The sequence below is a fragment of the Buteo buteo genome, chromosome 5, assembly GCF_964188355.1.
Source record: "Buteo buteo chromosome 5, bButBut1.hap1.1, whole genome shotgun sequence".
Taxonomy (NCBI): domain Eukaryota; kingdom Metazoa; phylum Chordata; class Aves; order Accipitriformes; family Accipitridae; genus Buteo; species Buteo buteo.
The window spans coordinates 10,968,824-10,995,351 of NC_134175.1; the positions used below are offsets into that span (position 1 = coordinate 10,968,824).

Consider the following 26,528-nt stretch of genomic DNA (forward strand, 5'->3'; position numbering starts at 1 on the left):
TAGGGTGTTTGTTTACGCAGGTGTATCCTGTTGATAGATAGCAATGTTTAACTGTTAGCTAGCTTCAGTCTACAGATTATTTGCTATGTGATTTGGGAGCTTAATTTTTTTGTGACCTTATAGTTTAATGACTTTTGATTTGCTTATAGCAGACATACACAAGTTAGAAATGACTTGTTTCTGAAGTGTGGTGTTTGTTTTTGTTTTTTTTTTTTAAAGATCAGTCGGGGTTTCTTATTGTAATTAACATTGGTTGTAGTTGCTAAAGGAGTAGTAAGTGCCGAAATGAGCTTCATTAGGGTGTTTCAGGCTGCTTTTACATGAGGATGAAACTGGGAATAAAAAGTTATCTATAGGTTTGTTTAATTATTTTTTTTTTAAAAGCCTTGGATATTAAGAAAGAGGTGGGAGTAGAAAGGAAATAACTTAAAAACTTAACCAAAATTGTTTTAATTCCTCTGTGCCTGTGGATAGTGTTTTGTATTACATATCAGTTTTATTCAGTGTCACCAGCTTGTGTTAACTGGAGAAGATGGTGAAGATGGGAGGCTGCTGACAGACCAGCTTTGTGCTGTGTCCTTTGCAAGTGCAGAGGTGAAAGGCTCCAGGGCTAGCCTGCATGAATTTTTCAGTTGTAGGTGCTGTATGTGGGCTGAGCTCCTTCCTGCAAGCTGTGGTCTGAACTCTGTGGGGTTGTAGACTGCATTGCTTCTTGTGTCCGTCACTTGCTTAAAGGAAAGACCTACGAGGAAGGAGTTTGGGGAGAAGTCAGCTGACAGCGCAACCTATTCGGGTTTGGTGTCTTTGTCCCCAGAAATGATATGAATAGGAACAGTGTCACCTTCTGCTGCCTGCCACCCCCTCAAGTCTTCCAACAGCAGCAATCACCAAATCACTGTGAAACAAGCTTAGAAATTGTAAGCTGTTCGTATTGGCTTAGTTGCAAAGATTACGGTAAGGGGTCTCATTATTGAAACCATTTTTTCTAAATCCTGCTATGCTCTGCAATATATTAAGACCTGATCTCTCCTGGATATTATTACAAGTTGTGCTGCAATCAGGTTTAAATCATTCATTTGCTGCTAATTCCCAGGGGGTGCCAGGGCATTCCTTATAAATTAAAGAGCTGCTGTTCTAGCCTGGTTGGGAGGCTGATACCATTGTTAAGGAGCTGCTGGGAGAGATATCTTCTGATATGATAATCAGAGTGTGCAAAACTAATTTGGATACAGATTTCTTTTTCCCTGCAACATATTCTGAGCCCTATTGTTAGCAACTCTATTCTTAGTCCTGTCATCAGCCGTAGCGGGGAGTTTCCAAAGCTTTGCTGTGGGGTAGGGAAGTCATTGCTTTTGCATAGCTAATGGGAAGTATGGTGAAGGTTCAGCTTTTAAATTAAATAATTAAAATAAATAATGGATATTTTAACTAAATTACATATACCTTTCTTTCTCTTTACATCTTTAAATGCTTGTCTTGGGGAGTTATGTTACAGCACTTTGGTAGGAAGAAGCAGTTTCTAAATAAAATTTTGAAAACTCCTCTAAATGTATGTGGTGCAGTTTTCTGTAGTTTTTTTTGAGTACTGGAATGTTTTTCCATCAAAAGGTGGATTTCTTGGCTTTTTTCTTTATCTGAAAAGTAGGTTTCTTATGCTCTCAGCTACATTATCTGGCTTGCCAACTTTGTCTCTTTGTAAGAGATCAGGAATGGTTAAAGAGCATCTAAACTTGCTTGAAGTTTTAAATATGCTTTGGTGATGTCATGTCAACTGTATATTTTACAGCAAAATTAGTCTTTAAGAAATGTAAATGCCTCAAGGAGAATGATCATGCAGTCATATCTCTAAGCCATTATTTCGTACCATAAAAACATAATACTGGTAATAGAGTGGACCTTTATAGTCAAAACTACTTTGTAATAGCACTTTGCTATTGCCTTTTAAGTGGTAATAGATGGGATTTAGTGTTTGTTGTGATTGCAGGGAATAATTATAGTGGATTTAATGTACAATAAAGAATAGAAGCATTTTTCTTTTATTATTCTATCACTCACTTTATTACTGGCATCTGCTTACTTGCTGTCAATGGATTGACAATGTGTCATCAGGATTTTGGTCCTGACCTCACAGCTTTATCCTTTCCTTCTGGAAGAGGCCTCTGAAAAGTGATGTTTGGAGCTTTAACAATCCACTCCTTTCCAAGTTGCACCAAGGTACTATCTCCACCTCATCCTGAACCTTAAGTCTGTCCTCCCGACACTAGTTCAGGTTTCCTTCAGATCTAGTCAGTCGGGTGTGATAACCTCAGGCTTGTGTTAAGCAATTACCCAGTGGACCAGCAAAGATCTGTTTTCTGGTGGAGCCAGGCTGCAAGTGAAGCTCAAATATGGGATTGATAAGTTTGGGGATGCTGAAAGAATTATTTGCTGAGCTGGTGTTACTTGTTTGAATGGTTCTGGGTGCTCAGCTGTGAGTTTTACCTTTCCTTTCTGCTTGGGGTGTGTGCATGCATGGGTAGGTCCTGATGACCGATGAAATCGTGAGCCTTTGGACTTCCGTCAGTATGGTTACTCCAAGTGTAAACATGCCTCGGTTTCTGTGATGTGAACCACACACAGCAACACTGAGAGACAATTGCCATAATTGCTCTTCAACCTGTCTCAGTCAGTATGCTACTGAGCCTTTTTGGGGGGAGGGGGGCGGGAAGGCTTCCTGTGTAGCATGATGGTTTTTGTTTGCAACAAAAGGGAGTTAAATTTAGACTTCTGTTTCCTCCTGATTCTACCTTAGAGGTGGGGTTGTACCTTCTTTGCTTCCTTTCAGCCCCAATGGCAGGTTGAGGAAGAGTGTCTTGGATCAGTTAAGAATTTGGAAATAAAGCACTTCTCAGCCGATGTATTCCCTGCCATCCTCTGCTCACCAAGGCTGAAAGCACCAGGAACTTTAGAGCTGGCCCCCATGTGTCTGCCCAGTGCTTATGGTAGGGCTACGACCTCCAGAAGAAATATGACTGGGAGATGATTTGTTAGCTCTAAACATTTGTATTGTTAATACAGCTTTAGCAGTGAAGCCTTTTTGCTGGGTGACTTGTTTAATAATATATTTTGATCGTTTTATTGATTTGGGGGGCATGCTCATTGATTTTTGGATGTTCTGGTCAAACCACCTCTTAGTGTGATTTTTATCTTCTGATTCCAGGTAATTGAAGACATTGAGTACCTGAAGTTTGACAAGGGGCCATGGCTGGAGCAGGATGATGTTTCTTTCCATCATTTGAGACTTTAGTAAGTATGATGTCTTCCAGTAACTGAACATTTTCCCCTGAGATCTGATGTTAAAGCCTTGAGTTTTCAAAGTGCAAATATGTTTATATTTGCACTCTGACTTGTTTTTTTTTGTCAGAAGTCAGCAGCAATAGCAGGCTTTTGTAATGTCGGTGCTTGGCACTGTAATATGGTGTGGCATTTTGCTGCTGATGATAATTGATTAGACGAGAGACTCCAGATGAGTAGATCCCATTCCACTAATGAAGGACAAGAACTCTCCAGGCATTTCCTAAGTGCTGTGACCTGTGGCCTTTCGGAAGGTATTTTTGTGAGCGCTTCTGTTCCTGGGTGATCACCCAAAAGCATTTAATTTTAAAACAGAGCATTTATGCGGTTGGTGTGGTGGTTTCTGTGCTGCCCTGGCAGCGTGACATCCTTCAACAAAGCTTGTTGACAGAGCAACCTCGTAGCATGTTTTATATGTGGTGCTGTTTAGGTTGGCTGTGTTTAGTGTTTTTTCTAAAACTAGACTAACTTCTTATGCTGTCTGCTTTTAAATTATCTTTCCAGCAGTCAAGAAGCTGGCTGAACAGAGTATGGAGGGGGGAAAGGAATGAAGCAAACTTGGGTGACGGCTCAATAAGTCCTTTTTTCCTCCTTTCCTCTGACTCCCAGTAAATAATCCTAAGTGGAAGCTTTAATCCTAATTCACAGAATGAAGTATTGCAGTTCCATTGTTCATTCTCCATAATAACAAGGGGGATCGTAAAGTACAGCAGCTTAAGGGTGGGTTTTTGTTGTGGTGGGGTTTTTTTTTGTTAAAGATCCTTGTCTGTCTAGTTAGATGTGAAGAGATCACATCTCTCCATAGATAGTGGCAAGTGCCTTGCTGGAATAGAATCAAATTTGATTATAATAACTCTTTGCAAGTACTCCATTATTATCTGTCTTTCAATTCAGCTGTGGAGTGCTACTGGTGGGGCTGCATGTGTCCCCAGAGCAATGCTGAAAAGAGAGGTAGCCCTCCAAACTCCAAAATATGTTAAACCAAACCATTGACGTGTATGTAAAGACATGAGATCAGACCTACACTTTTATCCATGTGGTACAGATGAAGCATCAGGAGTGCCATTCTGAAGTCATGTTGATCAACAAAATGTGCTCTGGATAACCGTGTATAAAGAATATATCTACACTTTTAAGATCTGCACTTGTAAGACTATTAATAGAGGTAACCTTGCACTGAAGTGGGACAGGCTTCCCATTTTGCTAGAACTTAATCTTTAGACTGAATGGGCAGGTAGCAAGTGCAGTATAGTTACTACATTTTTAAAACAAAATTTAAGAATTCTATTCTTTTCATATTAATTTCTGGTTATCTCACAGGTTAATAGAAACACAGGGATTTTTTTAAAATTGAATATCTGCCTTTGAATTTCTGTCTTTATTGTGACAGGCATTGGAGTAGTAAGTTTAACTGTTTTGCAGGCCTCTGATATTCTTTGCCTTTTACTTTTCTGTTCTGTTAACTTCAAATGCCTCCTAAAATTAGAGATAATGTTCCTTTTCTATGGCCCTTCTATCAAGGGGTGAAGACAGATTGCAGAAGAGCAGTGTTGGTTGGTGTCTAAGAGAAAGAAGTCATGATTCGGGTTTCTTTGTGTAGTAATTAAAGGATAGCATTTGTAACTTAGACCCTGTAAAACTATCATAATCGTATTTCTTTATAGTCAAGTTGCTTGTTTTCCTATAGCTTCACACTGGTACAAGTACTAAGAAGTGATTATTAATTGCAGAGTGTAGGTAGGAGGGAGTTAAAGGAAAGCATACAATTAAAGAGCAGTGTATTACGATATTGTATGGAAATTCTACTTCACAGCTGTAGAAGGGAATAAATTGCATTGTTAAGGACTCAATTTTTCATTGAACCCTGGGGAAGGCTGAAAGAATCTCCTGTACAAGGCTCCTGTCATTGTAGATAATATGAAATTATTTCTTCTAATGGCAGCGTGTGGCTGTTTTAAGATCTTACAATGCAACAAACTGCTAATTTAAATGTTCTCGTGGTTTGAGTTTTGCTGTTTCCCCTTGCCTTCAGAATAGCATTGACAAGATAGCATTTGTGTTTGGACATCTGATGAATGTGCTTGGTGTTTGCTTTGAATCTTCATTTGGTGCAGAGGTATTAGGGCATTGATCAAATGTGTAACAACAGATCCTATGCCAGTTTTGTGCTTATGCCTTGCTCAGCTGAATGAGGAGATCGTGGGCACTATGTTGGGCAGCCTGGGAAAAGCACCTTTATAACTTTTTATAAAAATGTGTAGGTTTGGACATAATCTTTTCTCATGTTAACTCCAGAAGTGTGGGACAGACGTGAGTCTCCCATCACAGCTTGCACAAACTTCACTCATGAAAACATGTCAGGACCAGTGCCAGACAGAGGACAAATGTGTAAGGACCAAACAAATGCTGCAGCGAGTCTGCTGCACGTCTTCAGTGTTGGAATTGTGTCCTGGAGCATCAAATGCCAAACTCAGGTGTTAGTTCATGAATGTTAAAGCTGATGCTTTCCTCGCTTTTTCCAATGCCCAAGTAGAAAAGAGCTTGTGGTACCCAACCTTCTGCAGATTTTCAGGTGTCCCACGCCTATATGCTGGCACATGCTGCCCTCTCGTGGGTGTTTCTGGAAGGCCGAAGCAGGTATTTGTCTGTTTTTCCATTTGCAATTGCTTCCTTTGCTGACCTCCCAGCATTTTGCACAGCCCACTGATTCTGACTTGGGCTGTTTCAGATCCGATGCTGTCAGAGGGGCAGCACGCTTGGACCGGGCACCACGGCGGGAGGTAGGGTGTAGCAGGTGTAATCCTGGTCTGGTGCTGAGTGGGCTGTTGGCAGTTTTACCTCCTCCACCTTCAGCTTGTACCAGCGCATCTGGGGGAAGGGGACTGATGGGCAGGGGTGAGGGTAACTTTTTCATTGCACGTATATCGGGTCTAATGCACAGAAATCCCAGCAGGGCCTCTGACTACTTTGGTAATGCAAATAAGTAAGCTAATCAAACCAGTGAGCCATACCTGTATAAAATCAGTTGCATAATGATACCTTTTATCTCCCTGCCTTGCCCTTGAATACTCTTTCCCTCGCCCTAATAGAGTAGTGTGCTTGTGGGACTGAGGCATGTCTTGGTAAAAGGTTAAAAATGTATATATTTGTGTATGTAAGCTGGAGGGATCTCTGAGAGGATGCTCTTCACACCCTTCCTTCCTCTCCAGGTGCTGAGTCCAACAGAAACCATTCTGCTGGCTTTTTGAAATGTCTCAAGGAGTTCCTCTGTTGCCACTGCACTGTCTCAAGCATGTTTTCATCTGTGCCCTTCCCAGTGAAATCGTGTGACTGTCTACGTGCATTGCAAAATAAATAATGTTTTGGAATGAACAGCTGTAGTTTGTGTAACATCGCCTGTGTTGCTTTACCAGCTGGTGGGTGGAGCTTACTGCATTTGACTTGTTTCATCAGACAAGTCCACAGTTAAATCTGTTACATCCCTGCAGCTCCTTCAGAATTTGCTAGAGTAGAACATATTTTGTATGGACAAATCTTTGGCTTTTTTCAGCCACCGCTAATTTGATTTAAAAAAAAGGTACTGGCATTTGTTTTATCTTGATGAAAAGGGGATCTGTTTCCATTTGGAAACAATCTAGCCATGAAATAGTTTGCCACTCTCATCTGTTCAGTTTTGTTCATTAATAACTATTAGTGTGCCACAAACCCTGTGTAGTAAATCCTCCAGTATTGTACTTGGCAGGACATGAGACATGTATTTTGAAGTTGTTACTGAAGGACCTTGTATGTGCAGTAACTAGTAATTTCTAAGTTCTCTTAACATTTGTTTAGCTTCTTGGAGTTTTTCCTAACCCCAGAGCTTGGCTCCTATTTCTTTTCTGTACATCTTGCTTTGGTTAAATGAAATGTTGCAACAATGAAGCATGGGAGTGAATGAGGGAGAGTGACCCTTCAGCTCTGTTTCACAGTGTAATTGAGCATGCTTAGCAAAGGGAAGAAGTTTCCATGTTTCCATGTCTATCTTTGATTTCAAATAGCAGGATTGGAATGTTTGCAAGACGTGTATTGGACTTGTTTTTGAAACTTTTTGTAATGGAGACTCCAAAATCTCATAAACCATTAATTGTAAAACTTCTGGTGCTATTAAAAACTGCTTCCTTTAGCGCCTTACTTTTCTCTTGCTTCAATTGAAATAGTTCTTTGTAGTTTCCTCTTTGCAGTAGCTTTTTATAGATTTGAAGAACTGTTGTTGCACCTTCTCACCTTCTCTTGCAGACCTGCTTTACTTGGAAAGCTCTTTTTTCTTTCTTGATGTTCATGGTGAGTGTTCGTTGCTCACCAAGGGAGTGGCCATGGTTCACCTTGGGCATGGCATACTTTTTCTGCCTAACCAAATGGTGGAGTCCCTTTGGCAGAAGGTCTGTATGTCATTGTCTTGTCTTTACTAAGTTCTGGAGAAAATGGGCAAGGAAGAAATGACAGGCAAGGAAGGACATCTGGGGGGGACGCACAGCCCATGGCTGTCCTATGTGCCTGCTGAATGAGCGCAGAAACAGAGGAGGTCAGTATGGCAAGAGTTGGATGCAGGAACCATCTCTCCCACCCAGCTCTAAGTGCCTGTGGCATGAGTCAGGAGCATTTCTCCTTTCCCCTGCTCTCACAAGCATGGGCAAAATCACGAGCGTATCACACGCTCGCTGGCTCACTCGCACGTGTTGTACCCTACCCCCGGGAGGCAGGGAAGCCAACCGCAGCAGGGGTTGTGGAGCCCTGGCCGAGGTAATAAGGGTGTGAAGAGCAGAGGAATGAATGCCACCCACTCAGATTCAAACCTGAAACACAATAACCGGTTGGTGAGAAGCTAGTTTCAAGGTGTGTGAGAATATCTTCTGTTTTCCATTGGGATCTACCTGCTATTTCTCAAGTTACTTAACATGTTTAAGCGCAGAATTTAACTTGATATGCTTTGTGTTGCTGGCTCTAAGCCTCTTAGACCAGTGAATGCTTTTAGGTAGGAAGTGCAGTTTTCTAATACTGTGTATATTGTCACTTCAGTTTTTGACTACGTCAACATCAGTTGTTGAGAAATCATGGCTCAGGCTATGCAAACTGGGTTTTTTGTTTGGTTGACTGGTTTATTTTACTTCCAGTCTACTTCCTTTACCCTATATTGCACCTTTAGCAGATATGTTCATAAGACTTTCTAATGTTCATTGTGGTAGGCCATCTTGGGACTCTGTTTTATACAGGGATGGGGAAAAAAGCTAAGGTCCTGGAAACAGAAGTTCTAGAAAGTATATCCAGCTGATGAAAGAGCTGCACTAACTTCAGGATGGCTTGTAATACTTCTGAGTCATCAGGTTTCTGCAGGTTCCCTATAAAATTTGTGTATCCTTGTTGTAAGCTGCCTGTAAGGGAAACAGGACATCCTCCTCTGAAGAGAGGCAGGAATGTGTTAGTACCAATTCCTCAGTACCTGGTTGTGCGTGTTGTACTGGACATAATGTGTGAAGTAGGTGTGTAATAGGTGCTTTTGGAGAAGAGATGAGCTACCCGTTGCTGTAATGTACTTGCAAGTGTGATTCCTGTATAGCAATGGGAAGAGCTCTAGCTAACAGGATTATGGATGGTTGCAGTGATGGTGAGCTAAAAATCTGATGTTCCTACAGTATTAGGACCATGCAGTCACTTGAATATTCTGTTAGGTTTGAAATGTTGCATAATCTTCTGGGTAGGTAAAGCACACTCTGGGAAGCTGTGCTACTGCATGATGAAAGCTGCTTCAAGAAAACATGGTTAAGTGCCAGAAAATAATAAATAGTGATAATTTTGTGCTGGGGGAGAGAGAGAAAACTAAGGAAACATAAAAGGTGTCTTTAAATGCTTCCTGCTGAGCAGTGAATTAGTTCTGGCAAGCGAATGTGGTTTTGTGGTTAAAGACATTGTTGTGGCAGGTGTCTTTGGGTGGTGCTTTTAGTTAGTATTCAAAGTTATTTCTTAAGGTGCAGAGCTGAAGCTGGAGAAGCCATCTTTGGTAGCATTAGGTTTGTGTTTTTTTGTTGTGCAGCGGTTTCTTTGGAGGCAGTGGTTGTGAGAGCAAAGAATTTTTAAGAGCAGTAGGTTTTTTGTCTTGGCCACTGACTAAAATAAATTGTGCCTGGGAGTTGTCCTCTGTAATTGCCATTTGGCTGAGATTCACGAAGGAATGGATTAACTGCAGACTGGTTGACTACTGGACTTGCTTTATGTGTGTCAAGTTATACTTCACATATGCCTGGACAAATTTTATCTGCTTTCTCCTACAGACTTGTAAGGTCCAGAACATCTGCTGCTACTTGGCAAAGAGCGGACTCTCCCGTTTCTGTGGGAAGAAGGGATCGCGATGTTTATTCACTGATGTATTTAGTGGATCTTCCACCACCTGTGCTGTTAAGCCTGAGCTCAGCAAGGTCTTTAAACATTGCCTGCACGTGGTCTTGTTCAAATCAAAATTCTTAGCTTCTCTGCTCTCTGCACAAGAGAATGCAGATTAAAATGCAGATTAAGCTCGTAGCGTTGGTACTCATTACAAGTGTGGTTGCAGGATGGGCTGTACTTGAGGAATGAAGAGCTGGTACCTGAAGGGCTGCTTTCTGCTGGGGTCTGTTTATTTTAGTTTGGGGTTAATTAGCAGTGGGTATTAGAGCTGATTCCTTCTCAGAGAACCCCAAGAGAGGAGACATAGCAGGTGCAAAGGTGCTCTTCCTGAAGCATGCTGGGATTCAGAAATAAAACCAGTTGCATTGTCAAATCACCGTTTTGGGCAAGCTCTTCCATCCCAGCTCGGTTATTCCAGGCTGTCCTGGAGTGAGAAGGCTGGGAGTGGCCCAGGGGAGGGCCGGTGCTAGCATGTCATGAAAATAGCTCTTGCTGTGTTGGTGAGGAGGCAAAGGAGGACTCATTTTCCTGGCTTCCAGCATGTGAAATATACATTTAATGTATGTGAAGACAGATACTGTAGTGGTGTATAGGAAGCATCTTTGGTGTTCATCCTTGTCTTGCAAAAGGGCATTTATCCTTACCTTCTCCCATCTCAACTTTTACTAGATTATTATATTTCCTTACTAACTTGTCTGTAGTAGGATAATTTACAGTGTGCATGTCAGGATACATTAGCAGACTAGTTTACTTGTTTAAACTGTTCAGTGCTGTGAGGTAAGGTCCCAAAATTTGTGATTAGGGAAAAAAATTAATTGCTTAAAGATGATTAACTTTGCTTTGCTCAGGGCATATGCTTTATGTGTATGTAAATATTTGTAAAGAAATGCAATTCACTGAAAAAATACAATTTGCAGAGTTTCAAGTGTTGAACTTAGAATTTGGTCACTGTCCACCGCAAATGGATTTATTTTTCCCCAAATACATATAGGTGGCGCTGTTGGTCTATGTATAATACCAGTATGTAGAAGGTGGCTTTCTAGCAGTTTCTCAGACATTTTAAATTTGGGGTATTTGAAAGTGCTGGTGCTGTGCAGTGTGGATTTTTGATGGTTCTTGGTATCTGTTGTTAGAGCTGCTGCAGCAAGCTTCCCCTGGTTACTCCCAGGCAGGATGCTAGAGGCACTGCCTGCTTCCAAACCCTGTGATTGCTTCAGTGTCAATCCATTTAGGATGGGAATTTGGGGAAGAGCACCACCTTACTTTAATCTTTGTGAGGGTTCATTTTTGAAAACTAATTGAACAGGAAGCAATTAAATGAAGTTGACATAGCAAGATAGTGTGTGGGAATCGATAAAACCACTGGTTTTACCTTGCTTAGTAGGAAAGCAAAAAGCTAGAGGTGCTTTATGGAGAAGGCTCCCAGGAATGACAGAGCATATCCAGGGAGGAAAAACCTAGGGGAGGGAATGGAGAAGCAGGGACAGGTTGGAGCAGGAGCAAACTGGAGGCAAGGGCGAGGGGAAGAAACAAAATAGCTGTGTGAGGAAAAGGACTATGTATTCATCATAACCAGAAAATAGCCAAAACCTGTGGAAGTATTATTTAACAGAAAAGTAGTTCTTTAATATTTGGTCAAATTCAGAACTGATGTTGCTGTCTCTGGGGCAGGATGTGGACTAACTGCTACTTTTTCTTTCTTTTCATTCTTCCTTTCCCCTCAGTGTTCAGGACAAAGATGGAGTGCTGGATCCTGTAGCCATCCCTCGCTTCATTCCAGAAATCACAATTGGAGGCAGTGAATATGATAAAATCTATTATGAGTATCGATCGGTAAGTAATGCTGGAAGGGGAGCAGTTGTATGATAGCCAGGCAGGTGTCCCTGCCAAGCTATAAGTGCATTCATAACTGTCCTGTGCACAGCCAGGTGTCAATCTCGTGCACAGCCAGGTGTCAATCTCGTGCACAGCCAGGTGTCAATCTCGTGCACAGGGATGCACATTTCTAAGAGTAAGTTCTGGATTTCGCCCAGATCCCCACCTTTTTTTGAAGTCTAGCTTCCCCACAAGAGGAATTATGAAGCAAATGGTTTGTTTTGTAAGCCGATTTTCTTTTTTGATCTTTAGATGTGGACTAAAGGATAAGTGGTTTTCATTTGTTTTTGTTTCTCCTGCCCCGATTAGTCTCTGACCTCTGAAATCTAAAATAATCCTTTGAGTCAAACAAGAAAATTGGAAACCCATGGTGACTTCTACAAAGAAGACCGCTTATAAAATGCTGAGGGAGGGGGTGTTTTTTCTAGAGTAGGCTGAGGAGGTATGAATGTTAACATTGCTTCTCAAAACTGTTGTTGCTTTAAATAGTGTGTTTCTGTACATGGGCACACATCCAAAGCCTGTTGTGGCCCAGCGCTCTCTTACACCTCATGCAGGCTCCCACACAATGTTTTAATTAGCTGCTTGCCTTTCTGATTCTGGAGACAACGGCTTCCAGTTGACTTAGCCCTTTGCCCTATCGCCTATTGTTATTTAGCTGGCATGGGGTCCTCTTGCACCACATGGTATTTTCCTAAGGCCCAGGTATGGTAAATTCTCATTAGAGAAATTGTGGAACTGATGACACTTAATACTGATTAGACAAACCGAAGTTACAGGCAATGGTATGTTTTAAAGTTGGGTGGAAATCTTCACTGCCATTGTTTTCAAGCAATCACTGAAGACAAAGGAAGGAAGTTCTATATAAATTGTTGTAAACAATGATTTTCATAGTCAAAACACTATCATTTTTCTGGTCCTGGTAGTATACAGTCTCTTACTGAAATTAAAATGTAAGCTACAGGTTTGTGGACTTGTTTGGAAACTCTGAACTACCAATGTTTTCTTCTGGAATAGTCAGTTCAGAAGTCCCTGTGAATATTCAATGTAATTTGTTCCTTCTCAGCTAACTATGTAGTGGAGAGGCTCCTAGGTCTGCCTCATTTGAGATGTAGTCTTTCCAGCTTGTAAAAGGGTCTAAAGCTAAAGGTTAAAGTAGCAGAAAGCATCTTGGTACTGCTTGAGGTTGTTTAACGGGTTTGAAAACTCCCTGGTCCATCTGACAAATTCCTATCAGAATTTTGTGCTTCTTGGTATCACATTTTTAAGTCCAGAACTTCAAGCTCAGACTAAGGGGTTTTGGAGTCCTTTACTCCAAGAGATGTCTGTGTGTGTGCAGCACATATTTCAGAAGGATCTGCTGCATGACTTGTCGCCAGCATGCAACATCCATCTGTACTGACAGTGCCTTTCTTCCCAAAGATGATAGGGTTTTTTGGCTGAAATGTCACTTTGCAGTGGAGCTGGGAATTACTGAGGCTGCCTGACACACAGCTAGATGTGACCTCAGTGTTGCATGCTGAGAACCAGTGGTAATACTTCTGAAAGCCTTTTTTCTCCTCTAGCTGTACAACAGCACATTCCTCTTTGTGCTGGCAAGAAACTGCGAATGCCCTGGCTCATCAGATAGCTGGCTTCCAGGAAAAATTGTGACTTCCCTTGCAGATGTAGCAAAGGGATGCTTAGGAGTAGGAATATGAATACCTGGGAAGGAAAGCTGTGCTCTTGGATTGCTCTGCCCGATGCCAGTTAGTTGACAGCAGAAGCTGAGCACTGTCAGTGCAAAAAACCATTGCCAAAATATAATTTCCCTTCTGCAGGCACGCTTTTAGGCCCTGATTCAGGAAAGTACTGTGGAAAGTGATAATGTCCTTTGGAATAAGGAGGAGTTGTACATTTCATGAAACATTCTGTTAAATTCAGGCAATGCTAACTACTCTTTTTCTGTCTTCTGAATGCTTAGACATGTGTAATCCTTCAGGGATGAGGGGGGGCTGTCTGTAGGGATGGTGTACAATGCAAAAGATGCTGAGTTTTGCTACTTCCCGTAAGCTACTGGAAGGGGAAGCACAAAACCAGCCCCACCTGCTGTTTTATGTTCCAAGAATTAAATTATTTGTGTTGAAACTTTGAAGACCTGTGTTGTTTCCCCCAACTTTGTTTAGCAAATGAAGGTGTGAATTTCTTTGTAAGACAAGGCTTATATTCAGAGGTAATACAGCATGAGATCAACCAGTGCAAGCGGAAAAAGCAGATGAACTTCTAGACATACAAATCTTGGCTATGAGGTTGCTGGGTCTAACGAGAGGGAATCATAAGCCCTTGCCTTGCCCATGTCTATGCAGGGATGGTTACAGCTGTGCTACCACTTTTGCATTTGAAGACAGATAAAGATTTTAGGCTCACATGACTTCTAAGTAAAGACTTAATTATGGTATAATTACAGAACTTTAACTTTTCCTTGTGGGAAATACGTGCTTTTAAAGTTAGTGTAATGATGTTTACCACATAAATACAATGATTTGCGTAGGGGATTTTTTCCTCAGCAATCCTATAATTAGTCATAAATCCTTGATCGTACCAATAGGCAGCTAACTCCTGTGCTTTTGAGAGTTGCATGCACACAATTCATGCTGCCTAATAACGGTGGTTTTCAGGGATTCGCAAATTCCAGGCAGAAGGTGGTTTTTTTCAAAATATTCATTAGTCAGAAGCAACTGAGAAGGAAGAGGAGGAGGAAACACTCTTCAGAGTGCAAGATTTTAGTATGTGTGCCTTTTTGCAAAATAATGAGGTAGCCACATACAGCTCTGAATACTAGAAACTTGCTTTTTTATGTATATCCTCTGAATTTCTTCTGTAAGTGTTCTTTTCACATGTGAGGAGGTGGCTTTCTGCCTCCTTCTATTACCATAAAGTCATCTGGCAGAGTTCAGCCGTTCTGTTCAGGCATTCATAAACTTCTAAAGATGCTTTTCTGGCAAGGGAAAAGTAACCTTTTAGTCAGGTTCTGTAGATCACAGAGATAAGCATGTTCATTCGTAAGTGAAGCAACATTATTTTAGGAACTGTCAGACTAGTAAAGACTTGACTACTCTTTTTTTTTTCTTTTTTTTTTTTTCTTTCTTAACAACTGCTGTATCTCTGCTTTCTTCCAAACATGCACAATCCCCATGGATAATGCTCCAAACTCCATGTGCACCCTGTGAAGCTGGAGCACTTAGGCAGATGTGTTTGCAGAGAAGACGAAAACAAATGGTTCTGTTTAATGGAATCAGTGTACTTAAATAATGTACTTATGTACTTCACACTCCCAAATGCTGTTGGCAAGTCCTGCTGAATCTCCTAGGGGTGGTGAAAAAAGGCTTCTTTTATCTGCATGCTCTTTTCTGTATACATAAAAGTGCAGCTGTCTAAGATTCATATTCAAGTCATCACCTACGTCTTTACCTCTGAAAACAAAGCTGGAGAACTTTAAAATAGTCTTTGCCACCTCTCCCTTCACTGCAGATCATAAGAAAATGATCAGCATTTCATTTATATAAACTTTGTGCTTAAAAATACAAAAAACTTTGTGGGCTTGCTTATCACAAGGTGTACCAGAGCCTGGAGTCCAGTGCTTGCTGATGTTCACTCAGGCGCTAGAGTGGTGAATTCCTTCACTAGAACAGGTGAAAGCAAAATGGTTAAAACCTAGTCGTCTTCCTCATTGCATCAGTCCTAGCAGAAAGCATTTGTGCTAGCCCACTCACCTGAACCCTGGTTCATGCAACCCAGCTCCTCTGTTTGTCCAATGGCTTGCCCCAACGTCTTTAAACACAGATCTAAGAAATCATGAAGGAGAAAAGGGCTATTTTTATTAGTGGCTAAAAACTGTGGCTTGCATCTCATGCTCTAGGATTTGTTTGTTTGGGTTTTTTTCCCATCTTTTCTCTGGGCGGCAGGTAAGATTGTGCAGTGGGAGGAGTATCCTAACCTCTTTCTAGTTTACTGGAATTCAAGTGTACGTGCTGGTGTGTATATTAAAGAAAATGACCAAATGCTTGGGCATACAGACTCTTCTTCAGACAAGACAGGCCTAGGCACCTAGAAGTTCCTTTTGTACTACAGCAAATCCCATATCAAAATGTTGTATCTTTTGTTAGCCTAATTTATACAATCAGAAAAAAGGAAGTCAGGGATGTGTACCTTACCCTTGAAGCAGACAGCTGTGATGAATTTTTTGAAGAATTTATTCCACGCTATTGAGCTACCTTCAAAGATGCTTCATATCCCAATATGACTTCCAGCTCCAGTGAGTGCATGTGCTTGTGTGTAGGGCTTTCTTAGATCAGTTTTAGTTGTCATCTTTCAGTCTGGAGTGTCCTTTTGCTCTTGCATTGAAACGGTGAGCCACGTGCTTCCCTTCCTTTCTTTACCCTCTTACTGCTTTTCCCCCACCATGCACTGGCTATTTGCTGATCCTGGCACACTTCAACTTCCATCCATCGGCTCCTTTCCTTGATGGTTCTCATTGTCCTCCTTTGAACCATCTAATTGTGCAATGTGCAAAGTTTATCTCACCGCAGAAAGCGATGTGTGCCGTATTCACCATGTGAGGAAAGCAGAGGCTTATTTGGCAGTGGTAATGATTCTGCTTTGTCCGTCCTTGTCAGTGCAGCTCCATATTAAGCAGAGACAAAACGAGCGTCTCAGATTTTTCTGCCTAACGTTTAACTCAAGACAGCAAATAAATATGCCATTGAAAGGTAAGAGAAGGCTCTCATTTTATTTTCCCTGTCCTTTTCCCTTTGTGGAAGACTGCTTTTGGAATACGGGGATGCTGACCATGAGGCAAGGCTTGCTAACCTAGCAGGGATTGGTTTTTGGTTTTGGTTTGTTTTTTTTTTTTTATTCCTGGACTAGTCTTAAGCTAGACTGCCAAACTGAACAGGTTGCTGGGGCTAGGTGAATACCGGAGCTGTGGAAGGGCAGTAGCAGCAGCTTGTGGCTGGGGTGGGGTGGTTGCCTTTCCACAGCAGCTGCACCAGCTCAGCTGCCTTGTCAAGCTGCATCTTTGTATAGTGCTCCTCATCCTCCTCCCTTCTGCCCCAGGACCTGGGAGTGTGTGACTGGCAGTCCCCTGCAGTCTTGCATAGCAGCAAGTGGAGAAGAGGCAACAGGTTGGAGGGGAGGAGAGTCCCACGCTTTTTCCCCAGGCGTTTTACTACCCTGTCCTTCATAAGGATGCAACCTTAGGAGGGGAAATCCTCGAGTGTGCAATGTCTGCCATGCCTCCAGTTATTTAGGTAGTTGCAGGGGAATAGCTGTAACACAGCGAGCTTTTGAGTGATGGGAAGGTGAGCCTGCAACACTAGTCAACTCCCAGCCTCACAACCCAAAAATAAAAGTATCACATATCAGAGCATGTGTTTATAATTGAAGATCATAACTAGCACAAAAGGGAGAACATGAAGGGAAGACTTTCTCCAGGTTTGGTGTGGCTCAACTTGCGTGTGAAGTGCAGCCCTGACACTTCTTGGCAGCTGTGGTTGCAAGGGGCTGAAGATGGCTGCTGGCAAACAGTGGGGCTTAGGATGTCCTTTAGCTTTCCCATCTCCTCTGAGACTGCAGAGCATTCCTGGCTTACACGCAAATCCCCCATTTAAAATACCCTGAACTACAAAAGAAATACTTGAGCTTTCAGGAAGCCAGAGTCTGGATCAAGAGCAGGGAGCGTTTGTGTCAAAATGATGCATTGAGGTTTAATGTGGTGATACTGCGTGGTGGAGTCCTCAACACCTTGGCCTTTGGCTGCAGATTTTGGGTTATGAGAAAAGCTACGGGCTTCTGAAAAAAAAAAAAAAATCTTTGACCAAGTCTACTTGTATGCACAGAGGACATTACCTATGCATACATAATAAAGTGCAAATGCTGCAATAAGTCTTATCTAAGCCATGAATTGTCTTCCATGGTACTCTTGCCTTTGCAGAATTGGGGAGGTTAGAATATCTTTTTTCACTGTGTTTGTGATTGTTACCACAGTGGCTGTCTTTGATACAATCATCTGTTTTCTCTCTCCTGCTATTTTTTCTTGGCTTGATGAAGTTTTCATTTTCTTAGGATCAAGGTCTCCCTTCCTAATTCTTATTTTAATGGAGATGTTTGACAGCTGTAATGCCCAGCCCTGTCTGCTCTTGAATCCAGGAAGGAATGAAAGCAGACACACAATAAATTAGGAAAGGCTTAATTTAAAGTTTTTCCTTCTGGTTTATGTCTGCAAAAATATTTTTAGTCCTTTCTAAAGTAACAAGGTGTTGCCTGGCTAAATATCAGTAAGACCAGGAGGACCTGAAGAATAACTAAAACCTAGGAATGACAAAGTTGTTCCTGAAGGGTACCCAGAAAGGGGTGGGAATAGGCATGTGATCTCCTTCTCTTCCCACCTTCCCACTCCTCCTCCACTCTCACCAATCTTGTATGTACAGAGAGAGTGTGAGAGCAGCCCCTATTCTGCTTTAGAAACGTGTAGCTTCTCTACCATGCTTCCCTTGAAAAATATCATGGGCAGTTAGCAGGGATATTTATCCCAGATCCAGGGGGGAAGGAACCTGAGAGACCTTGGGACTATCTCAAATCTTGATCTTGGTAGTTGTGTCTGTTTTGTTTTAGATGACAGACCATGGTGTCCCAGGCACTGGGTACCTATGTAAATCAAAAAGACAGTAATATCCTACTGGCATTAAAATAATCCATTTAAAATGTGACAGTCTGCTACTGAGCCCTATGAAAGAAAATGATTTTTTTTGTGGGAACACATCTTCCCTCTCACAAATCCCTCTCAATCCCATACCGATGTAGGAATGTCATCCCCCGGGTAGACCTCCATTAAATAAAAAATAAATAAAATAAAAACCCAAGGAAAATAGCTCAGAAGAAAGATCTTTTTTGGTAGTGATTAAGCAAAGTGGAGAAAAGTTGCAGGTGAACTGTTCCCACTCCACTCTTTTGCATCTCCTAGGAAACTTTAAAAAAAAACAACCCAAAACCAAACCCTCAGAGGACAATTTCATTGTGGTATCATATACTGAAAATCATGCTGTAGATCAGGAAAAGGTTTTGGCAAATCTGTAAGAAGGATACTTGGATTTATTTCTTGCTCTCCCTGCTTTGCTCCAGCTTCTTAGGGGTAACAGCTCCATGAGTCTTAAACCATGAAATAGTGTCAGTTTGAGGTGTTTAACTGTGCTGGTGAGGTAGTACAGTTTTGGTCGGGATGGCATTAGTATGTTGTTTTCCTTGTTTCCCAATAGCATTTTTTTGCTGAGAAGTGCTTTGGGGCTTTTTAGTGTAGAATCTGCCATTCCTAAGACCTGCTGCTACCTTGAGTTATATAACATAAGGAAAGCTATTGGAAAAAGCTTTTTGCATTTTACCTGTCCAGTTAGAAAAGCAAGCCTACAGTTAGTATAACACTTTATCCAGCTTGGATATAGTTACTTGGCTTTCTCCTGCAGTAGGTTTGCACTCTGTAGTGGATAACTGGCATTTCTAACATATTTGCTGAGAAAAAACAAATTGGATATTATTCTCCCACTACAGAGAATAGTCACTAGGGCAAGTAGGCACTGCGGAGAAAAGCTGCAACAAAATATTTAGTTGTACTCTGTTGCTTATTTATTCTTGGCTGTCCTGCAAAACGAAGTCTAGAGATATACATTAGATTGTTTATGGTGTTTCTAGTTCGAGTTGCGTGTCACATTTATTTCTACAAATCAGTTTCCTGCTTAAGCTCACTTTACGTTGTTTGAAATAAAATACTTCAGCTTTGAAGAAGAAATACGCTGTGTCCTCCTTATGGACACTTCTCTTTCCAAAAGATTTCTACTGTCTTGTTTATCTTTTCGTGAATGAATGAAGGGCAGGATAACATTCATTGAACGTTTTCAGCAAATTGGAATTGTTTTAACCTCAGCTTTTTGAGTACTCTTGTTACTTAGGATATAATGAATGCTAACAGCATTAAGAATTTTGTTTGTGTAAAGAATGGCAGGAGTCAAGCTGTAAACAAACATCTATCTATGTCAGTCCTTCGGAGACCAAACCATATACACCTTGAATGTGCGTTTGGGGCATATTACACCCCCCTCCCCTTTGTTATCTGTTGCTCTGGAACTTAGGAACCAAACCCTTCCAGAATACAACCAATATATGAAGCTACATGTTCCTAGATTCTCTCGGATTTTAGCTGTGTGCCAGCAATAAACTTCTGGAAGTCAAGATTTCTACTGGAAAAAGCAGTAGTCTTTGCTAACAGCAGTGATGGAAGGTGCTATTATCATGCTTGTTATAAACAGCCACTAAATGGAAAGGTTTGGATATTGATGAATGAGCCTGTGCTTGCAGAGTAATGACTCTGTTTTTAAGTGCTCTTTGATCAGTGCTGCTCAAAACATGCTATTTATAGATCTGTTTTAGCTGTGAAGCCCAGCCATTAGTATAAAGCAGCACAGGAATAGAAGGAAAAAATGGTAATTCTTTCTGCTCCTGAAATGTTGGAAAACAAGACAGACTCTAAACTGATGGATGTAGACCTTTTTAGATTGTTAAAACTCTCCAGAGCTCTACCTGTACATGTCTGGTTTGAAATTATTTTGAGGAGCTATGAAATGTGGCTGCAGCATATAGCAAACAGCTGGCTGAAGCTGTTTGTTGCTACTCTGCAGCCTGTACCACTTTATAGGGCTTTTCATCGTGTTTATAGTTTTGACAGACACTTTGTGGTAGAGTTCTTAATTTAATTGATGAGATGATCTTGTTTTCATCTCTTTACTATTGCTCTTTTAAAGTTGAGCAGTTTCATTCTTTTGAGCTGGCTCTACCTTTGGGTACAGCTCACTTCATTAGTTTCATGCTCTGTGTGGTGGATTTTATCGCATACTTCTTGAGATAATCCTTGCTGCCAACTTTAAGTTCTGCACAGTGTAAGCAGCAGACCAAGACTTGATTCCCCATCTCATCCATTTCCATGGAGTGGAAAAATCTGTTACTTGGCTGTGACCTTGCAGGAGCTTATGCTTGCTTCCTGCTGCAGGGATGCATGTGAGCTGTTGGGTTTGTCTAGTGGGATCTCTGTTCCCATTTGCTTGTTCAGTGCTTCTTTAGTTGTAAGCTTTTGAGGACAGAGACTTAATTCTTGTGTTGCAGAGTGTGTGTGTAGATGCCTGCTGTGATAATGACACAGCTTTTCTTACTTTTCCGGGGAAAGATGGTTCAGCTTTGGTGCAATTGTCAACTGCTTTCTCTGCCACTTGGTGCTGGACAAACATGTTGGTGGTTCCATAGGTCTCTTTGGGCTGATGTCAGGGAAGGACCTAAGAGAGTTCAGGATTTATTTGACCCTGCATACTGCTTCTTTTACTTGCCTGTGGAAATGTGTTGTTAATAATTAATCAGGCGTGATAGGATGCACTACTGTTATTTTTAACGTGGCCATTAAGTCACACCTTTTCTTTGGTCTTACTCAAGTCTGATTTGAAGGTAACGTGTGGAGTGTTCCTGTGAATGTGCCAGCCACATGCAAATGATGTGGCCTTGCTGATTTTCATTATAATTCTGACTGGGAAACTTACTCATAATGCACAAGTCTCGTGGAAAATGCAGCTCTCTTCCAAGTGGTTGCCTGGTTTCCCATTGAGAGTCTCTAAATTTTGTGTCAGCAGTATCCTTCAGCAAGGAGTCCTTCAAGCCACTGGCTTTGTTTGGCACCTGTATCTTGAACCGGAAGCGACGGTGAATATTCAGTCCCTCTCTGTGTTCTTGCAGCTACTGGCAAGTTATGCAGAGCTTTGCCCTGTCTCCCTTCCATCATCTCTTTTCTAGGCTGGACGGTTTACCTTTTCTGGCTGCAGTATCACTACCCTCAGGGCTGGCTGCTTGTTCCCATCCCTGCCCTTGTGCTGGCTAAGCAGCTGTGGGCAGAACAGGCTGGGAACTTCAGCTGGGTGCAGTTTGGAGCACCAACTTAACCATTTGTTGTCACCAGAAGAAGCACTTCCTACCACTTGCCCCACATCCCCAGATCTTCCCTGGTGCTCCCACCACTCTTCTTTGCAGTGGTCTGGTATGTGTTTGGCTGACTGAGCTTGCAGAATCACCGAAAACTAACCCAGCCAGAAGGAGTGAATAGCTTCTTGCTGGGTGAGGGGCTTGATTGATCTTGTGGAATGATCCAGCAAAGTTGCAGAGCTGGCTTGGACTGTGCAGCAGAGAGATGAGAGGATGGGTACTGTAGGAGCTCTTCTTGTTGGCATCATGCTATTCAGTCTGTTCAGCCACTCTGTGCAATGTTGCTGCAACACTTTTCATTTGGCCATTTTAATCCAGGCTCCTTGTGACACGGAGCAAAAGCTTGTTCTGGCAGGAGGTGGGCATGCGAGGAGCTGGAGGGGAGGCAGAAGACCGCAAGAACAGGAATGAGTCCTGTTCCAGTATTTTTCCAAATGCTCAATAAGCGCTAAAAGATCACTAGCTTCCTTCCCTCTGGGATAGACCTACCTTGTTCCTATTTGTGCAGCTTTATTACAACAGACACAGCCGTAAAAAGTGAGCTTTGAAGAGCCCCTTCTCAGGAAGTCATCTATGTTACTTGTACCTGGTGCAGATAGCATGCAGAACATAAATTCACATCGTTCTGCTTGCTAGGTAGTATGGGATTTGTTTACTGTGCCTTCCTCTTTTTCCATTTTTTTGGGGCTATTTTGAAAGCTTGGCTGTAACATATCCCAAAACTCGACTGCTTTTGCCAAGGCCCACTGTGAACGATGGAGTATGGATGAATACTTATTATAAAATTTGCTTTGATGTATTGCATGTCTTTAACCAAAGACACATGGGGAATTTGTTTTGGACAATGAATTTGAATTCTGTTGGGATTGATATTGTATCTTTTAAAGAGGGCAGAGTTACCCAGAAATGAAACTGTAAACTCCTGTATTTTCCCAGAGAGCTCCTGTTGCTTTAATAATCTAGTTATCTGGGAATCTCTTGAAGTATCAAAGGGCCAATTATGTGCTGCCTGGAGAGGACCAGGGAGAGCTGGTTTTTTGCTAGAATTAATAGATACAGGCTGGTCACAGCAGGTCTGATGTCCTCCCTAGCTCACCACTGTAAATTTGCAGGGCAGAGATAGTAATCATTTATTTCCATCTCACATCTCCTCTTTGCTCAGCAGGAGTAACTCTTAACAGGACTGCATGGTTTCTTCTGATATTTAGACAAGACATTAAAGACAACTTTAAATGAAAAAAAACCTTAGAAAAACTGATCACGAATGGCTTGTAATGGTTTGTGACAAGGCAGGGCAGGGAATGTCTCATGAAGGAGGTAGAAATCTTCTGTTAGCTTGATGTTTTAGGGAAAGAAGTGTCTTATTTCCTGACCTTCAAATAAAAAAAAAAACCAGCACCCTCCCCTTCCTCAAAACGACAGGCTTCATCCTGGATTAAATAGCTGGTTTTGTGGCCTGAGTATAGATTTCATCAAGACTGGGTCTTGCTTCTCTCTGCAGGGGCAGCTTTCTCAAACAGGATACTCTTAGATTTTATTTTTTTTTTAAAGGAAAAATCAGGACGAATGTCACAGGACACAGGGTCCCATGTGAAGCCAGTGTTTGTGTGGAGATGAGCAGACGACCTGTGCTTAATTACTTGTAAAGGCTGCCAGTGGATAGCTTATTTTTAAAGGAGGAATTTTAGTATAGCATCTTTGCTTGCTTCATTCTTTCTCACAAAACACATTTGCTTTTTCATGGTGGTTTGCTTCTTGATTCTAGTGTTATATCTCAAAGATGAATGCTGTGTTCTGTCTCTTTTTCATTCCTGGAGATAGGAAGAGAGGTTCTGAAGATAGACTCTGCTTTTGAAGCTAGGACCTAACCATCTCTGGCATTTCAGGTCATGAGCAGTACTTTCTGAAGGGGAGTGCTTTAACACCTGAGACTCAGAGGTTGAAATGTATCTACATCTGTTTCTTCCATAGGATCACTCAGTTCAGATTAACTGCCAAAGTAGCTACTTTATGCACTGATCCTGTTGCTGGCAGGTTTTGTTCCTGTGGCTTAGTTATCTAGTGGGTATGGAGCCTGGTTTATGTTTATTCAGGCTGAAACTGCACTAAAAATTTGTGTTGCTTTTGCAAAGCAAGTTGTTAGGAGATGATTTTGATGACAGTGTTGTTGGCACACTTGTGTTGAGTCTTCTGTCACATAAGCGTGCTTTTGCTGACCTGATGCAGCCTGCTTGGCCTGGAAGAGCACTTTCCTCGCCTGCAGAGAGAGCACATACGCTATGTAAGAGGAGTTTGCTATTTTAACTGTTCTGGCAGGCTTTCTCTTGTAGTCCTGTGTGCTGTGTCTGTAATCCCTTAAAATGGCTGCTACTTAAACAGCCTCTTTTCCCAGATCTTTAAAGCTGAACGTAGAACAGCTTGGCTGCTGAATTTTTGTGTCTGTAATGCTGCCTGAGTGCTTTTGCGATGTGGCTGCACACGGCAGCAGGCTGAGAGGGCCAGGCTTGGCTTTCCACCCCGACGCACGGTCTGCACCGCTGTGCGTGTCCTCTTCCTCCGGAACCCTTGTGGAAGGCTTTAGTCACGGGGCGCCTGTTTGGCTGGCTAGACGGACTACCAGGAAGGGGGTTGTGTGCTTCAGTGTCTCGTGTCCTTTCACAGACTTAGAGGTAACAGATCGTTGTCTCTAGGACTAGATGTAACTCCTTGAACTCCCAAATGCCAAGACTGTTTAGGCTACTGCTCTTCACCTCCATTTGCTCTTATCTGCATAATAATTTGCTTTCCCTCACTGGTGAGGGTGCAAACCCTCCAGCTTTCCTAGTACATCTGATGTCCCCCTCCCAGTGCTCCAGTGTAGCCAGCCTTTCCCTCTGCGATGCATTTCTTGGTTTGCTAGGCTCAAACCACTCCTTCGTGATCCTCTTGTGGCCTGTACAACCAGGCCAAGCTCTTGAGATGCTGTCAGAAGGAAAGGCTTCCTGCTGTGCTCCCCAGCCCTCTGCTGTCTCATGTACCCTGAGGTGCAATGAACTGGCTGGAGGGGTGACTTCGTGCGGCAGCACTGTGGTTCCTTGAGCTCTGGTTTGGGAACCACAGGTACAGAAAGGTCAGTCAGGCTAACCTGTGTGTCCGAGCTGCCTAGGTGGAGGCTGCTCCCAGCTGCGTTAAGGGTCTGTGTGGAAGAGTTGCAGTCTGAAAGATCAGTGAGGTTCAGAGGCAGCAAGTGAAGGCTGTTGCTTAGGTCCCAGGATACAGTGAAATTTGGGTAGGGGGTTCAAGAAACTTTGTTTTTTCCAGTGAGTAGTGGCTTCTGGCTTTGCTTATGAAGACAGGCAGATATTGCTTTTGCTTTAATGAAGTTCAGCTCTTGAAGGCTAAATACGCAATTTCATTTGAATGGTTTAATTTAATGTAGTAATTAACTCAGTATTTCATGGATGAAATATTTCATGTATTTAATAATGTGTGCCTATTTTGGCATGAGATTCTACTGACTGATTCAATTCCTCTACTACATGCTACAGTTAGAGGGGTCACCTCTTATTAAAACTGGGAACAAGGGTGTGTAGGGGAGAAGAGTTGGATGAATCCACGGGGAATATGCTGTTGTGCTGTTGAGATTATTGGCATACTTTTTATCAATATTATGGCATACTGTTTTTTGAGGGTCCGTCCCCCCCCTTCAACTGCACAGCTCAGTTTTTTCAGAGGGACTGATTTTTCTATAAGTTTTAATCATTATGTTGTAAACATGTATTTCATGTTGCATTTCTGCAGATATGATGAGGTACTTCATAAAGAATCTAAAGATTTCCATAAAGGGTGAAGAGAGAAATGTTTCTGACTGAACTTTCTGCTTTCTCTAGCTTCCTGGTCGCAATTTTAGGCAAGGCTACAATGCTGAAGTTGGTGACAAGTGGATCTGGCTGAAATGAAATCTGCTCCCTTTGGAGCCCTACCTGCGACGGACCACAGAACTTGAGTGAAGAAGAAGCCGAGTTCAGTGTGCCTGTTCCACATCAATTGTGTAGTGCAAAGAAAACACTGGTTAAATCATCTTCCAGCTATAGCAGAAGAGAATAGACTCCTAGAAGGGAAATCACTTTGTTCTGGTTTGTTCTTCCCTGGTGAATTCAGGGTGCTTTGTCTTTGGATGTCAAGTAGTCAATATGTGATAGCAAAGTGATCTGGTATTACAGGGGCAGACTTAAGATCAATGCTGAACTTTTTCTTCATCAAGACTGTGGCATATTATTATACAGGATTATTGTTGTTTTGCTGAATCAGGAGAAATTAAACCTGTATCCTCCTGGCTCTCTCCAAGTTAATTTCTTGCTCTGTCATGCATGGTGTTTTATTAGTTTCATTAGAAGAGTGCACATGCTAAAAAACCACGCTTGCATCAAGTTCTGAAAGCCTCTTACTGGATATCAGCATCAAAGCAGGCAAGCATAAAAAAAGTTCATTGAGAGAAGGAAGTAAGTGTTGATCTCAATTTAAACAGCAAAATATCTGTGCTTAAATGTATAAAAAAAAATTCAAAATAATTGCCAGCAGTTGTATTCACAGCTTCTTCCTTTGAATGGGTGCTATAGATCAAAATATTTGTTGGTTGTAAAAGACAAACGTAATTATTATTTTTGCAAGTCCCTGAAAGTCCAAGTTGGAGTTCTTTTTCAAGAAATTATTCATTTGGTGTTAGTTAGTCACAGAAATGAGGCACCTTGGCATTGGTTCAAGCAATGCTGTCCAGATTTAGTCTGCAGTAATTCTGCATTTCCAGCAAGGGGCTAACTCCTTCAATCACTGAGTAAAAGTGCTGCCAGGCATTCCAGTATTCAGGGCAATGCCTT

At 41.9% G+C, this 26,528-nt stretch overlaps 1 protein-coding gene across 1 annotated transcript in view; it reads left to right on the forward strand.

The window, feature by feature from the left end:
• Positions 1 to 25,989, forward strand: part of NDUFA10 (NADH:ubiquinone oxidoreductase subunit A10) — a 43,275-nt gene extending 17,286 nt beyond the window's left edge. Inside the window, exons 8-10 of the mRNA XM_075027769.1 lie at positions 3,200 to 3,285; positions 11,475 to 11,583; positions 25,542 to 25,989. Coding sequence (XP_074883870.1) covers positions 3,200 to 3,285; positions 11,475 to 11,583; positions 25,542 to 25,610 — 264 coding nt within the window. The 3' untranslated portion in view covers positions 25,611 to 25,989. The remainder of the gene's footprint in view (positions 1 to 3,199; positions 3,286 to 11,474; positions 11,584 to 25,541) is intronic.
• Positions 25,990 to 26,528: the final 539 nt, after the last annotated feature.